The sequence below is a fragment of the Equus przewalskii genome, chromosome 22 (genome assembly GCF_037783145.1).
Source record: "Equus przewalskii isolate Varuska chromosome 22, EquPr2, whole genome shotgun sequence".
Taxonomy (NCBI): domain Eukaryota; kingdom Metazoa; phylum Chordata; class Mammalia; order Perissodactyla; family Equidae; genus Equus; species Equus przewalskii.
This window is the reverse complement of record NC_091852.1, coordinates 26,447,878-26,465,440: the sequence shown is the minus strand read 5'-3', so window position 1 is coordinate 26,465,440 and position 17,563 is coordinate 26,447,878. Positions and strand designations below refer to the sequence as shown.

Sequence of the window (17,563 nt, the reverse complement as noted above, 5' to 3'; positions counted from 1 at the left end):
TTCCCTTAATCATTAGAAGTGTAGTCCCAAAGCAGAGTTCAGGTATTTCACAGAAATACTCAGACTCGAAAAAATATATTTTTCAATGTAGGGATAAAAAAGAAAACAGTGGTGAAAACCCTGAAAGAAAGCAATACAAATTCTGCATTTTTACAGTGAGAATATTAGCATTATATTTTTAATTAGAAGTAACTTATAGTCATTATACCATGGAAATCAATAAACAGATTAGACACAAACTATAGTAATTTAGGTCAAAAGTGAATTGATTCACATTAAGAATCAAAATAACAAGAAACACATGCTAGAATCAGAGTATCGACATTCTACACCTAAAAACAGAACTTGGTAACACTGGGATGTGCTCTAAAGTGATACTATAGTGAAGGAGTAAAAACTGCTCCAAAATGAATTATATAGTCACAAAAGGGTTGAAAACAAACAGAGCTGACAATAAAATAACCTACTAAAGTTGGATTATAAGGCATAAACTCAAACACAGCTTTCAGAGAGTTGTGTCTATTTATCTGAGCAGCACCGAAACAGGACAAATAGGCAAAGCAATGATATTTAGTTAGAATGATGGGGTATACAACCTGAACCTCGGGGCAGACAGGTATTTGGGGGGTTCTTTGACTATTTCATCTCATTTTGTTTGAATTTAAGCATAGAGCCAGGATGCTAGAACCCAAGTTAGGGCATAATCCAAAATTTCTAACTAATCTCTTCTTCCAACACATGCAGCTGAAGCTGCAATACAGCTTCTTGTTCCTTATTTTAATTGACATGAATGGATAAAGAAAAGAAATGGTAGCAAAATGAAACATAGTGAGGACTAAATGAAAATTTTGGATATGGTGAGAGCACTGAAGATCACAGATAAAGATCCAGCCCACATCACTGTGAACGCGATCTTCCTACTTTATGCTCTACTAGTTCAGAAATGACCCGACACTACACCAGCTGATAGGGGTGCTACAGAGAGGAAGGAGACAAAGTCTGGGTTCCAGTTGCTTAAAAACTAGCAGGGCAGTTGGGTCCAGAGTGATGCCCACTCTTTAGAACCGGTAGATAAAAAGACAGCTGGTCTGTGAGCACTGCTCCCCATACATCCTCAGCTTTGCTCTCTACACATATCCCCAGGTACCTTGCCCAGGTTAAAGTTAACAAAACGAACTACCTTCTAATGTATGAATGCACTTAATTATTCATCGTCTGGGATTGGATGATGTAATCTCTAGGATACCTTTGCTTCCAAAATTTAAATTATTGACGCTTAACTCTATGATATAGCTACTATTATAGTTGCCCTTTTTTTTCCAGCTTTATTGAAATATAATAGACATACAACACTGTGTAAGTTTAAGGTGTACAACATGATGATTGGATATACGTATATATTGAGAAATGATTACCACAATAAGGTTAGTTAACCATCTATCACCTCACATAGTTACGTGTGTGTGTGTCCGTGTATCTGTATGTTTCTGTTGTGTGTGTGGTGAGAACTTTAAAGATCTGCTCTCTTAGCAACTTTCAACTTTCAGTAACTTTGTTAACTATACTCACCATGCTGTATATTAGACCCTCAGAATGTATTTATCTTATAACTGAAAATTTATATCCTTTGACCATCTTTACCCATTTCCTCTACTCCTCCTACCCCTGGCAACCACCAATCTACTCTCTGTTTCAATGAATTAGGTTTTTTTTAAGATTCCACAAATAAGTAAGAACATACAGTATTTTTCTTTCTCTATCTGACTTATTTCAGTTAGCATAATACCCTCAAGGTTAATCCAATGTTATTACAAATGGCAGGATTTCCTTCTTTTTTTATGGCTGAATATAGTATTCCATTTTGCGTGTGTGTGTGTGTGTGTGTGTGTGTGTGTGTGTATATAAACGGACACATATATATACACTCATATATACCACATTTTCTTTATCCATTCATCCATCTGTGGATACTCTTTTTAAAAAGAAGCTTTAAAAAATAGACCCAGTACATGTGCAATTCTCACACATACCTTATGAATATGAACACGAGGTATTTCAGGCTACCCTCTCCTTTTCCTCAAGATTTTCAAAGTACTCACCATAAAAGGAAACAGAATTAACTAGAACGATCACATTTGTTGTATAAACATATATTCTAAGTAAAATATGCTATTGGAGTCTTTTGCATTCATGATGAATAAGTTTTACCTTCACAAAGTATGTTTAAAAAGAAAATCCCAAGAAACAATTAAGAATTAGAGCTAGTGAAGTACAAGCCAGCAATGAAATATCATGTGACCTCGCCTGCACTGTTAGATTTCCACTAGCTCCTCTAGAGCCTCCTTATTTAAGAGGAGATCGATCTAAGCTTCCTCTGGAATCTAAAGCTGACAATATGAGACTGATTCCTGAAGAAGTCAAGTCTTAAAGATACTTTTAAAATGCAATCATTCCAGCCACAAAAGCCAAAAAAACAAACTTAAGTGTTTAGTAAAACTTAATATTGCAACACTCACTGCCACACTAAATAAGGGTGTTAAAGCCAGAGTACCAATATTACCAGTTACTTCTCTGCAAAGCTTAAACTGAAATTCAATTATTTCTCAGGAGAAAAATTTAGGAATAGAGCCTCATAGACAAAGTTTACTCAAAATGGATAAATTGAAAAAACAATTGGTTCACTGAATTCGGATCATTTCCCATTAGAAATAAGAAATTACGTGGGTTTACAAAATCATTGTAAAGTTGTATTCAAGAGTTCCCATTCCTATTGCAAATTGGAAGAGATTTACATGGTATAAATATTAAAATACAAAAGGCATACGGCATCTTCAAGAGTGAGAGGCGTTAAGATTAATAGAAAGATGCTTTAAATCAATTCCAAAGAGTGATTAATCTAAGTATTTCCTTCTTAAGACATGCTAAAGGAAAACAGCAAAATCGATCAGAAGCAGCCTTAGAATCAGTGGGTGGCCTGCGCCTGGCTCTGCCATGCAAAGGGCAATGGTACCTTGGATAACAGGAATGCTCAGTGTGCGAGCACAGGAGCCAAGCAGTAACTGTGGATGGAACAGAGAACTCTTCATGCCTTGGTGAACTGGATTAGAATATCTCTAATTTCTAAACCTACACTTCAGGGTGAATGAGAGGACATCAGTGATCAAAATGATTCCACAAGGCTTTACTTTGGCTCATACAATAGGAAGACAACTTGCATGGTAAACAAGGGCTGAATATATTTATTATAGGAGGACTTTCTGATTGATTTAAAGATACTCTATATTTACATCGTTTTTCTTAACATAATGATCACACCAAAGGAAGTACCAAAATGTTTTCTGGACCCACTAATGAAAAGACTTATGTCGAAGATATTACCTCTAACATCAAATACATAAGATCATTTGGACAATAAAGAGTGACCATATTTTCCCGTTTTCTCCTCACTACCCAAAGTGAATGCCAGCAATAAAATCATTGGAAACAACATCCGCACGGATGCCTTTAATTTATAGTCACCATATGTCTCTTTCAACACTGAGAGCTAAACATTCATAATCATGACATAAATTTTCATCATGCAAGGCATTTTCCTTACATTGTCCTTCAGATTTTCAAGTTTGGTTGAAAGGAAATTTAATTCATTGTCATTAGAGATGATTGAGGAATAAAGGAAACGTTACCATTATAATCAAAATCACCAAGCTGAGCATCTGCTCTGAGACCAAGAGTGAGGGAGACAGTGTTGAGATCTGACAGATCCTCATTTTCAAGAATATTCTCATACCTCTTGAAAAGAATTTTTAAGAAAAATTAAGGTAGCACATAATTAAATGGAAAAATGAGTGACAGAGTAAATTAATGAACGGAACTCAACGCTTGGGTGTAAGCTAGTTTCAACAGTCTTCAGGAAAAACAATTTAGATGAAGAGGAATCTGTGTCCCCCATGTCGGGGATCATTGTTGTTAAAGGTTCTGTCTCAAGTTCACAGCAATGCTTGGCATAGAGCAGACACTAACATTTGTTGAAGTATGAACATATGGATGAATAAATGGGGGAAGACCTCATGCTAGTTGAATAGTTGTGAATCAGCATGGTTTCCTCAGGGGTTAGTGAGGATCCCCACCTTGACTGTTACTTAGAATACTTATTTTCAAGAATTGCAAAATAGAGCTAGGCAGGAAAATGAACTAATATTTTGGACCTGCTCTGACAATGGCAGTCTCTGTAGGTTCCTGAGTAGAGGAGTGACACCTAGAACTTTATTGACTATTTCTATGATGGATACAGAGCCACCATGTAGGATGATTTAGAAAGAGAAGACTAAAAATACAGATAAGTGTGGAACTGCACACAAAAGCATGTATACAATCTTACCTTACCACTGGATTTAAATGTGTCCACAGTAGATGGAGAGACAAGAGGGGTTAATAGATACTAAAATAAGCCACTTACTGCTGACCATGCATTTCTTTTGCACCGGGCACACAGCCATCCATCACAGATCTCATGAGAAGGGATACCATAACAACCTATAAAATAATCGAATGGATCCATGAATTAGGTCTTTTGCATTATGACAATATTACATATCTTAGCACTGAATAATAAAATCAGAACAACTGCCTACCATACCATTTCTGATTCTTAGAACAAAACATAAGCAAGGCTGTCTCAAAGATACTTTCAATTCTCATGCCTCATAGCTAATAGGATGGCAGTCCCAGGAAATATGAGCGTGTGAGTCTTAATAGTTAGTAATACTCAGAATAGTTACCATAGAGAATACTGATGATAATTCTTAAATAGACAATAATAAAATTTCCACACTGTCAGGTCTGGTCCGTGACTCATGCAAAACATATTTCAAAATAAGTTGCAATTCTTGAAGCGAAGTTTAAAAAGTTTTACAATAAAACAATAAACTAACTTTGACAGAATATTTTTTAAATTAATGTTATTTAAAATTACATTTCAAAAAGTATGTTTAATTAGCTTTAATTTCAGTGAGAGGGACAAAGGATTCATGGTTAGTGATGAAGGGATGTCTGTGATTCTACTTGTCTTTTCAGTACATGCCTGACTCAAAATAACTATTTGAGAGAAGAGCTGTGGATGCAAATAATATATGGAGCAATCATAGGGTACCAATAAACACGTGTTACTCTGACTTCCTGAAATACGAGGGTTTGGAAAGACTTAAATGAATAATTTTTAATATCAAAGTTCTATAACATTTGAGATGGGAAGAGAAAAATAACAGAAATTTAATTACCCAAAGAAAAGCCTATCATAGTTAACCAAGACCATAAAATGTTTTCAAGCACATGTTTATGAAATATTATGGCTGAATTGCATAGCTAGTACGTTTAGGAATCAAGATTAAATCCTAATTGTTTTTTGAAAAGGTGCTTTGCCTCTTATATACATGTAATAATGCAGGGTGAATATATATGTGTGTGTGTGTGTTACAAATCGATATAAATACAACAAGAAGGTTACTATGATTATATCTCAAGCAGATTACGTTCAAATCCCTTGGGGAAGCTGATAGTACCAAATTAATAATTACATGATAGACAGTGAGGCTATTTCAAACCTAATACAAGACTAGCATTGCTCTGGGGTAAATACAGAAGGTAATACCTATATGGTAAACCATTCATCCTACACTGACAGAGATACACCATACATAAGTATGTTAACAGAACATGTGATTTCATAACATTTTGAATATTAAAATGCTTTAAAATAGAGTTTCAATATATAATAGATCCATTTTACACACTTTAGAGGATTTACATGGCAAGTCAATTAAAAAAATGTATTTATCACTTATGCAATTATGTAAAAATACCAAACTGAGACAGGTATGGAGCCTAACCATCTCATCCTGGGGGAAACAACTGTTCCCCCTTGAAAGTCTTTGGAGATCCCCCTACCTTTACAAAGAATAAAAATTTAACTCAGTAATCAAATTTAACAATAATTTCCAAAATCACCAAAGGAATATTCATTTCTCTTTAAGAAATCACAAAGAAAAATAGTCATGAATCAACACCAGACATTAAAACTGTTTCTATAAACTATACTTGAAATAAGTAAAATTCAAGCATGTGAAAAGAGCCCCGCAATGACCACATGTCTGGACCCCCAAACAAGCAAATGAACAAACAGACTTGCCCTCCACTGATATTGCTTAAAACTGGATTAAAAAAGGATGATTATAGCTACTCATACATTCATTAGAAGAAACGTGAGACAGAATCATCTAACCATTAAGAATGCCAAGAGTTCAATGTGATAGATTTGACAGGTTACAAAGAGGAGAAATAAGGGCTCTGTGAAGCACTGAAAAGCCAGCGATCGAGGAATGAGATTCATTTACTTGCATGAACCCGTACGCAGCACTTTGCACAGGAAATCAGAAGACTTGTTCCATCCTCTTCCAGGAAGGCATTAGGTGGAGAATATTCTATATTTTCTTCACTATAAATAAAACACATCTCTGGAATGAGGGGCTTAGTCTTTCCACCCGAAGTAACCACTTCGTCTAATTTTGTCTCCCATCTAGAATCATTTTCTTCATTGCTGCTATCTGGCTGAAAAACACAATATTTCCACGTGAGTGAAAAACACAGACAAGAGCTCATCATTTGTCCTGCTCACTCAAATCCACTGACAGCTGTTCCCCCCACTAACTTCCAGCTTCCGCTCTTCTGCTTGTTCTCCTTGCCCCAACTATCAGCTTTTTATCACTGCTCCTCCTCAGGCTCATACAGAAGCTAAGCTGTAGGAACAAGACGATATTCCATATGTCTGCTGGCACAAGAAAGGGATAAGCTACTAAAACTATGTGCTTACATAAAGAGTTCATGGAAAACATCAATTCTGATGGTTTTCAGGGTTTTTTTTCACTTCTTTATTTGCACCAGGTTGACAGACCTGGTTTCATTTCCTGAAGAATATTACCTGGTAGCACCTGAAGGAGTGTTTCCAAAGATCTCAGTTTTAATCTGGGCAACAGTATTTAGAGAGTGTTTGAAGGTTTTGCTTCACCACAAAGTTTTAAAACAGCAAGACAAAAAGATCTGGTAAATGGAACTAAATAAGAAAGGATAATGTGTGAAACAAAATTATCACCTCTCACCAAAATATATGAAAAACATTTAGTGTTTATTTGAAATTCTAATTAATGAACCAGGAGCTTCTATTAATAAATTTCCCCCAAATTTTACAATTTTAGTAGGAATTTTTTTAATTATTGGGGAAATAGGCAGATTATGATAGAGAAATAAGAATCAATAAAAAGTTAAGTTTTTCGAAGAAAAAACAGAAATTTAATGACTAAAAAGGAAAACAAAAATAATGTTTGTCACTCATCAGTGCCACATTCAAAGATGAGTAAACTACTTCCTCTACTTACAAAGGTCTGGAAATGTGGCAAATCACATATTTTCATGTTCTGAAACGTCTGAACAGAATAACACTTAACTTACATGCGACTCTAAGAAAGGTGTGGTCTTGAAAAAAGTATTTCTGATTCTCTTAGTGAAAATAGAACACAAAACACAATGTTCATATCAAAATACTTTATAATATACAGTCATGTGCTGCATAACGACGTTTCTGTCAAATGATGGACCGTATGTGTGATGGTGGTCCCATAAGATTAGTACCATATAGTGAAGGTGTGTAGTAGGCTATCCCATCTAGGTTTGTGTAAGTATGCTCTGATGTTTGCATAACAACAAAATCGCCTAACGATGCATTTCTCAGAACATATCCCTGTTGTTAAGCAACACGTGATGGCACAATATCTTAAAATGGATCAAGTAATTCCATCCTTACTAGATTCCTAAAGATCATTTTGTCTATCTTAATGCTGGAGAATGTGGCCATCAGTGAGTTGTTATCAGTAAAACATATTTGGAATAATATTTGAAAACAACATCTTGCACAGCTGGCTGATGAGGGTGAACTGAACAATTTAGTTTCTATTGAGTCTTTCGCATGTTCTACATGGGAAGATGAAGAAAGAGTTTAAACGTGGGCCCAGAGCTTGACATTTGTATTACTGAGAGTGATATTTTCAAACATAAAATAGAGACTAGGTCTAAGTTCTCTCTGCAAGCTTCTATCACGTTTAAGCTTTAAGTTAGGTGTTTCTTGGTGAAAGAGGTAGAAAGAAAGATTGCAATTGCCCCTTGACTGAAATAAACCAAGATATTTAAAAACAACAAAAGACTGCCAGAGAAATATCTCTAAAGCAGCACGTAGAAATTCTGTTTGCTGTTTTATGATGGCCATAGCTACATAAGTATTAATGTCTTCCTTTTCGTGATTACCTTCCAATGATTCACCTATGTTTTGAGTCACACAGAAAGTGCAGCAGTGAAAGGAAACCTTGACAGCAACCCTCTCCGCCCTCATTACCTTGTAGTACGGCATGAGGAGAGCACAGATGGCACAGTGGGGCTCCATTCTGGCCACGGCTGCATTGTACTCTTGTTCAGCCGCAAAGTTTGGGGACTTCGTCTGCCAAAGGTGGACCAGCGGCTTCGCCCAAGACTCCGTTTCTTCCACTTCCTCCTCAATTGATGGAACCTCAAGCAATTCTTAAAAGAGAGGGCATGAAAACACACTGAGCATGAGACCCAGGGGAAAACAATAACCCTGGTTTATAAAAGAAGCAAACAGTCCAGAGTTTGTGATATCAATGTCAGACAGGAAACGTATTCTATCTTTTAAATACATTCTGAGAGAAATGGAACAAAAGGAGTCTCTTCTTCATCCTCCTCATCCTTCAAGGACTAGATCAGATTTGATGGCCAGAGAACCAGCCTCCTTTTGACACCTTCCCCACCCCTGCCAGGAATAACTAAAGTGCTCCCTCCTTTCAACTTCATTACTTTTGCATTTCTACTGCTACCATAATACCTCCCACAGAAAAACAAGTTTCTATGTCTGATATTATCTTCCGCTATTAGAGGAATTCGCTAGCCCAGTAACTGCCTTACCAATATTTTTAGTTTCCCCACATGGTTCAATAAAGATTTATTAATTGGACTTACTTTAATTAACTTTGGGGTTCAAGAATTCATGACAAACAACATTTACAGAGCACCAATAATGTGGCAAGCAATGTACTGTCATCACATGGATATAAAAGACAATCCCTACGTCAAATCTTCTTATTTGTTCGATATAATGCCCCCAGAGGGTCAAATCTCTTAAGCATGTATATCAGTTAACATGAAAAGGGCAGAGATCTACCCCACAAAAATATCAATTTACAAAATTTTATAGAAGGCCAGGAAAATACAGAAAGACATAACAGGTTAAGAGACAAGAATTCCTCGTGCCTATAGCACAGGACAGCATAACAGGGCAGGTGGCAGCAACCACAGCTATATGGAGGACTTATGTCCAGAGCTCTGACACTTTCTAAACCTCCCCACCAGTTGCTTTCACAGTCTTATGAATAAATACCGTGTAGTAATGTCCTCAAGTTCCAAGCACAGGAGTTTCTGTGAACCAGTGTGTTCTAGTCCTTGCCTGTTGGACTTACCAGTTTTAGAAAAAGTCAAAGCAGATTTGCTCAGGGGGAAACACAGAGAGAACTGAATGAGGCTGAAAATATGTCAAAAGACATCGTATACCAACTGAATAAAAGAGAACATTTCTGTTTCCATGTTGGTGGTATTATTATTATTACTATTATTATTATTATTAAGAATGGAAAATGCTTAGTACTCAGGCAGGGGCAGTGTTTGAAAACAAAACAAAAGGTAGGAACCTTTGCCTATATTTGCAGTGAAGTCATCTGACACTAAATGTAAACTGCTTCCACCTCAGTTTCCCTACAATACACAACAGAAGACTTACTGTGAAGACTAAGATTTGACAAAAGACAAGAGTGAAAATTTAACCAGGAACTTGAAATACCAAGAAGTCCAAAACTCGGAGGATAATATCTCCTACACATATACTAAAAATGGGATCTAAACAAAAAGAAATCCTTGGGTTTGAATAGTTGTTGCTACTTACTGGCTCATAATAAATTTATCATATCAATTGCTTTATTCTAAAAGATTGAAGCACAAACAAGACAGATGATGCTCTTATTCCTTTAGTTGGTCATAAGTTAATATGATCAGTTCTCAAAATATTTTAGGGATAGAGAAAATACTATTTTATCCTAAAAGCCTAGCAATAATGAAAAAAAAGTAGGGGGCAAGGACAATTCCTGACAATGGAGTGAGAGAACAGGAGGGTATGAGCAAGGCCTATGGCAAGACTTGACCTAGGAAAGCCTGATCCAACGTGAGCTTGTCCTCAAGGCTTCTCAACACCGAGCTGGTAGAGGAGCCTGCTCTACAGCTGTCCTTCCCAAAGATGAGGTCATACGCTGGCCCAAAGAGCATGTATCTTCTGTTTAGATGCTCTCCAGGCTAGATCATGCAGTGAACACCATAATTACATAATCCTCTATATTAAAAGCAGCATTTCAGCAACGTTGCAGAGCACCAAGTACAGAGACTTGTCTGTCAAGAGACCTAGCTTTAAATTCAAACACTTTGATTCAGAAGGGCTGTGGTTTTGGAGATGACAGATTCTCAAATGGTGATAACTCCTTTCTCACCCACTTCGGGGGGGTTTTTTCCTTTTTCATATTAAAATGAAATAGTAAATGTAAAACATCTTTTTAAACTCTAAAATGCTAAAGTCCTTTGTATATTCTAAAGTGATATATAAATGCATAGATTATTATGTAAAATGCATCTAATCATCTTATTTTCATTTGATCTGTTTGTGAATTCAATGCTGCAATATTTTATAAGGGGGAAAAAGAGACCCCAATTAATCATAAGTATATGATGATTATGATTCAGATTTTAATTTAGCTTTAAAAGTCAAAAATGTTGGCACATTCTTGAAGAGGAATATTTTGTCTTCCTGAAATTTCCTCATCAAATTATTCATCCCTCCTCTATCTCTAAGAACTCTTGTTTACTCTTGAACCACAGCATTGATTAAGCATAGACCAACCCTGGCTACCGGATTTATGAGATTCATATAACTACAAGTCTCAATCCCTTAGTGAACCAAGAATGTTCTGGGGGAAAGGTTCCTTCAGGGTATCTAAATACTGTCATCAACACGTAATTCCAAATGGAAACTCTACCTTTTAGCCTCTAAACACCTTCCTCTACTTCTGTTCCTAGTTCCTTTTCAGTGTACCTTCTTCCACTTACTTATTGAACAAGTACTTTCTACCTTACAACATATAGAAAAGGAAAAATGTTTTTTCCACTGTAGCTTTTAAATGTTTTTTTGGTATCACTATGTCTAGGAATTTCCTCTCTTCCTCCCTTTCTTCAACTACAGTTGACTAACAAACCTCTAAATGTTTCACTGTAATCTCATCAGTATATAATTACCTCACAACATGATGTATTCTGTAACGTCATCAATGAAAACAGACTTCTATAGATTTTTTAAATATCAAATTAGTTCACAAACATCCTCATAAAAGAAGAAGGCAGGGGCAGACATTATTAAACATAAAAAACATGGACATTGTAGGCATTTAATGAATACCAATGTTTCTATTACTATATCTTTTTTTAATCTATCAGCATACCAACAATCAGAACATTGTGCACAGCTCTGGGTCTCATCCTGAATGCCACAGTTTGCTGTAGAGTCGGAAGAGAGTGAAGTAAAGGAAAGATCCCTTGTTATAAGTGCATAAAGGTTTGGGAAATCTGTGAAAACGTTATCAGCGTAAAAGTCCCTTCTTTCCCAACTAAATTCTCAATAAGAACAAAAGGAGAGCTAATAGTATAACAGCAGTTCTCAAAGTCAGATCTGTGGACTCCAGGAGACACACAACACATAGCACGGGGTCTCACATTTACAGTGTGGGTGGAGATCTCGGGGGGCAGTTTTGCTTAACAATGCCTTGATGAAGCAAAAAACAAAAGTATCAACTTCTTTAGATTTGTGATGAAATGGGATGTGTGTGCATAAAGTACTTCTGCTGCACACTGAAATTCAGTAGTTATCTTGGGAGAAAAGCACATGTACAATTAGTTGAATCATAAGTTGAATGTGCTGTCTTTTCAGGGAACACCATTTTTACTTGAACGAATGACTAACAAACAAACTATAGTTATTCACTTGGTTGTCTGGCAAGAAATTTCACAAAAGTGAAAAGAAAGCCTGTCATTTTAATAAAAAACTATTGAGAGTATTTGTTAACAATGGTAAATTCAAGCTCATGAGTCAAAGTTAGATTTTGGAAACTTGTATCCACTATTGTGAGCTTGACAGCTTCCAAATAAAGCTGTTTCAGATGGGATTGACAGTGATAACATCAACTATAATTTTTAAATATTATATAAAGACACCTGTATAACTCAGATCTTTGTTTACAATGCATGATGTTACCAATTCATGCATGCATAAAAGAGTCACTCAAAGTGCAAGACAGACCAATGAATATTTAGCTTAACAGAGTACAAAAAGTTCACTGATGTGATTTCAGATTCCATGTTGCAACTAGTCTTTAAAAAACTACGTTTTGTCAAGTTTTGGTGTAACGTCAAAGAAGAATATCCACAGTTATCTGAAAGGGTTATTCAACACTGCACCACTTGCAACCGTGTATCTGGGCACAGCCAGACTTTCTTCATATCCTTCAACCAAAACAACACCATGCAACAGACTGAATTCAGAAGCAGATAGAATCCAATTATTTTTATTAAATCCAATATTAAACACCTTTACAAAAAACGTACAACAGGGGCCGGCCCGGTGATGTAGCAGTAAATTCTCGCACTCTGCTTCAGCAGCCCGGGGCCCACGGGTTCAGATACGGGGCACGGACCTAGCACCACTCATCAGGCAACACTGTGGTGGCATCCCACACAAAAAAAATAAAGAAAGATTGGCACAGATGTTAACTCAGCAAGAATCTTTCTCAAGCAAAAAGGAAGATCGGCAACAGATGTTAGCTCAGGACCAACCTTCCTCACACACACAAAAAAAGTAAAACAATGCCACTCTTCTCTTTATTTTTTATGGCTTTGGAAATTATTATTTCTTATGAAAATATGCATAGCTGTTTATGCACTTATTATTGGTACTTTTAAATGAACTAATATATTTAAAATTGTCCCTGCTTTTCCCTGTTTTAACTTCCAGCAAACAAGAATCAATAAGGTAAACCCATAGGAAGGGAAGGAAAGAGATAAAACTAAATGAAACCTCTTTGGGGTCCTCGAAACGTTCAAGAGCATAAGGAGTTCTGAGACCAAAAAGATTGAGAATCACCGACAGATACATATGTGTTTTCATCCCAAAGTATCAGCATCACAGAGTCACTGTTGAACAATATCGCCCTAATAAAACAGGTGCAGACGGTGTTCCACAGCCAGGAAAGAATGTCATAGAGTGCTTTCCTCAATCAACATGATGCTTAATCAGAAAGAAAACAAGTCAGTACCGCAAGAAGGCCTCCTTTTCTCTTAGCTCTTTCATCAAGGTCTGCAAGGTTTGCCAGCTACAGTAGAAAAAAAATTCTATGCCAATAGCACTTAATTTTCTTTTTTCTTGGTGAGCCCCTTATTTCATGGGGGAATCTAGACTCCTAGACTGTAATATCCACAAAAACATTCCGATTACTCTGTAGTAAGTAAAGTACAGTCAAGAAAAGCATGAGCCTAAACACAGAGCAGTTCCTTACATTTACACAAGCTCGTCTAAATTCACAGAAGCAGGTTATAACACGTCTACACACAACGCTCTCAAGAACTTTGTGGAAACACAAGCAATGGCTTAAGTGGCCTCCTATGAAGGACGGCCAGTCCCCTAACGAGCAGTACTGTGACAGAGAAATAGTGAAAACAGATATCATCTTGGATAAATACACTGAAGTAATCTGTTGAAAATGCTGCTGCCACACCAGCAGCACCTTCAACATCTGCTTTCTAATTTTTCAATCACCTTATCACTTAAAAACAATAAGTTGTTTTATTTTATAAAAGAACTTGCCAAAAGACCAAACACCAAGCTTCTGGATCACGGACACAATATACTGAAACTGTTGTTTCTTAATAGTATTAAAAATTTCTTTCTGACTTATACCTAGGAAACCAAACCTTGCCTCTGGCTCTGAATATTTCTGGCAGAAATAACAGGTCTTGGAGAAAGGTAGTGGGAATAGGTGTGTGCTCAGAACCCAAGAAGAGTTCTCCAGAAGATATACGAGTGAACAATATTTGATTTATATATGTGACAGCTGGGTACTAAGGGGCCGACCACAACTTCTGCCTGTATAGTTACTTGTAGATACAATAAGTGAGTAGTCCCTCACAGACAGCCTGCTTACAAGTCCCCTCCATCCTTCCCCAATGTGTCTTAAATGCATCTCCAAAATGATCCTCCCTGCTTGCTATCCAAATCATACTGGCCTTGATACTGTAATATAAAAAGAAGCACATATTTGGTCTTTTTCCCGATTCCTGGAACAGAACTTCTAAAACCCTTGGAATTTCCTGAGTGATATGGGTAAGAAGAGCATCACCGGTTAAAATATTTGGTCTTAGTCGCTAGTTCCTGACACAGGAGCTTCTAAGACCCTTGAAATCTCCAAATTGATAAAGTGTCTTGCATATGCTAATGAGATGACTGGTGGCTGGGGGGCCCCTAGACAGCTTCAGGATGGGGGTTGGTCACTAGAAAGACCAATGCATGACTTCTGATAGCAAATGTATGGGCTATCATACATTTGGCACTGCAGGGTTGGCACTTCAGCCCTACCTCTGACCTCAGGGAAGGGGAGAGGGGCTGAAGATTGAGTTAACTGCCAATAGATAATAATTTAATCAATCATGTGGGCATAATGGAGCCTCCACAAAAACCCTCAAAGACAGGGTTCAGAAAGCTTCCAGATTGGTGAGCACACTGAGGGGCTAGGAGGGTAATGTACCTGGAGAGGGCACGAACGTTCTTTACACACCTTCCTCCACCCCATACCTTGCCCTCTAGATCCCTTCTTCTAGGCTGTTCCTGAATTGTAAGCCAGTGAAATGTAAGTAAAGTGTCTTCCTGAGTTCTGTGAGCCATTCTGGCAAATTATCAAACCTGAGGAGGGAGTTGTAGGAACCCCCAGACTTGAGAGGCCACTGGTCAGGGGCAAGGACTTGCAACTGATATCTAAAGTGAAGGCATCTTGTGGCACTGAGTCCTTAACCTGCAGGGGCTAGGCTAACTCCGGGTCATTAGTGTTAGAAACGAATTAAATTGTAGGACACTCAATTGGCATCTGGAGAGTTGGAGAATTGGTTGGTTTGGGAAAAATAGCCCATACATTTGCTATCAGAAGTACTATCATTTGTAGTGCCCGTCCTCTCCTCAGGACCATAAGCAACAATTCTGTTTTTCAAAAGATCGAATCCAGTCTCAGTTAAACAACGTAATAAATTAGGTAAGAAATGTAATAAAGGTCTTGACTCTGTGGTCTAGAATAATGGTCATTCAACCATTCTGAGGTAAGCATGGTTACAGGAGTAGAGCTCTGATCCAGCTCTATTAGAATAAATCCAAATAATGATCCATTCATGCAATCTGAACAGTCTTACAATTTGGTTATACTTCTCAATCTCAGTTTATTCATCTGCAAAATGAGTATAAGATTATCTAAATTATAGGGGTTTCCAACAGGTTCTATGAGACATCAGCCATAAAGCTGTTACTCAGTAGTATGCAACACCTAGGGCTTCAACAGATGGTGGTTCCTTCCCTTCCGGGTCTCCAGCATAATCTTTGCAAAGATCACCTAGAAAACTTTCACCCAGAAAATTACTTAAAAGGTATGGCCTAAAGTCTAAATTTTTTTTTTTAAGATTGGCACCTGAGCTAACAAGTGTTGCCAATCTTCCTTTTTTTTTTTTCTGCTTTTTCTCCCCAAATACCCATAGTTGTATATTTTAGTTGCGGGTCCTTCTAGTCGTGGCATGTAGGAGGCTGCCTCAGCGTGGCCTGCTCAGTGGTGCCATGTCTATGCCCAGGATCCGAACCGGCGAAACCCTGGACCACTGAAGCGAGCACACGAACTTAACCACTCAGCCATGGGGCTGGCCCCTGAACTCTAAACTTTTAACATGACAAGACAGATTGGAACAGGAGGAGCCAATCTAGACAGACACCCAGTTATCTCCTATACATACATATTTCTATCAAAAGATTTGTCCTTTCAGGAAAAATAAAAAGCCTTTATTCTCCCATTCAATCAAAAACAACACTGAGTAGGGGCTGGCCCCGTGGCCGAGTGGTTAAGTTCGCGCACTCCACTGCAGGCGGCCCAGTGTTTCGTTGGTTCGAATCCTGGGCGTGGACATGGCACTGCTCCTCAAACCACGCTGAGGCAGCGTCCCACATGCCACAACTAGAAGGACCCACAATGAAGAATATACAACTATGTACTGGGGGGCTTTGGGGAGAAAAAGGAAAAAAAATAAAATAAAATCTTAAAAAAAAAAAAACAACACTGAGTATTATTTATGATAATAAAAAAGATTACTATCCTTTACAAAAGTGTCCAAAAGGAAGTATTCATTTAAAAATATGTAAGTAAATTATGGTATGGCTATATTATGCCAGCATTAGAAAAATTGCTTTTGAAAAATATTAATGAATTAATGAATATATACATTATATAACATATAATATTAAGGGCATATGAATATTATATTAATAGGTGAAAAATCAGGACAAAAACTATATAGAGAATGCTGTTAATTCTATAAAAAATATATTTAAAAGTCTGTAATAAAGGAAAGGGGGTTTGCAAATTTTATAATTATAAAAATGTACAATATTTAAAATTTTTAAAAACTGCAGTCAACATAATATTAGATCCTATGAATTGAGGGAAACCTTAGTGTAAAAGCGGACATATGTCAGATTTATTCACTCCTCAGTACAGTCTTTGTGAACAAATTTTGCGTACTAAGTGAAAGGGGATTTCTCAGTAGAAAAACATTTGGGCCATTGTGGAAGGGCTGCTGCCAGGACTTGCTGATGGAACTTGGCAGATGGGAAAAGCCATCGACTCTACTACAGTATGATTTCCCTTCACCGATCACCACAATGATGTTGCTGCTGGGGCTCTGTTCCAGTGATATGTTTTGGCTGCTATAGCACTATTCTCTGCTATGAAGAGCACAGCAGCATCTGTTATCTTTCAGGCACTTGAGCAAAATCTCAGTCCGGGGAGGCATTATATATGGTTTCAAATATCCTGCAGGAAATTAGAGGGGAGGTGGAGGTGGGGAGGGGAAGAAGGGCATGGGTGAGTTACTCAAAAAAGTAAAGAAATCCGAACTTGGGAACTTTGCTCTTTCCATACAAACTATTGCATAATCTGTATGCAAACTGTATTTCAATAATTTTATGAATCACTGAATTTCAAAGGTTTATAAAGGTGTGTCCAAAAGTACAAAAGAGAAAAAAATTACAGGACTTCTAGGTATGATTTTACTGGGAAGCGGT

At 37.2% G+C, this 17,563-nt stretch overlaps 1 protein-coding gene across 4 annotated transcripts in view; it reads right to left on the bottom strand.

Moving 5' to 3' along the window:
- Positions 1-17,563, bottom strand: part of KDM4C (lysine demethylase 4C) — a 390,924-nt gene that overhangs the window by 124,919 nt on the left and 248,442 nt on the right. For all 4 annotated transcript variants that reach the window (XM_070590143.1, XM_070590145.1, XM_070590144.1 and 1 more), the window contains 3 exons: positions 8,438-8,619; positions 6,390-6,603; positions 4,457-4,533 (listed from right to left, as the gene is read on the bottom strand). In XM_070590143.1, coding sequence (XP_070446244.1) covers positions 4,457-4,533; positions 6,390-6,603; positions 8,438-8,619 — 473 coding nt within the window. The remainder of the gene's footprint in view (positions 1-4,456; positions 4,534-6,389; positions 6,604-8,437; positions 8,620-17,563) is intronic.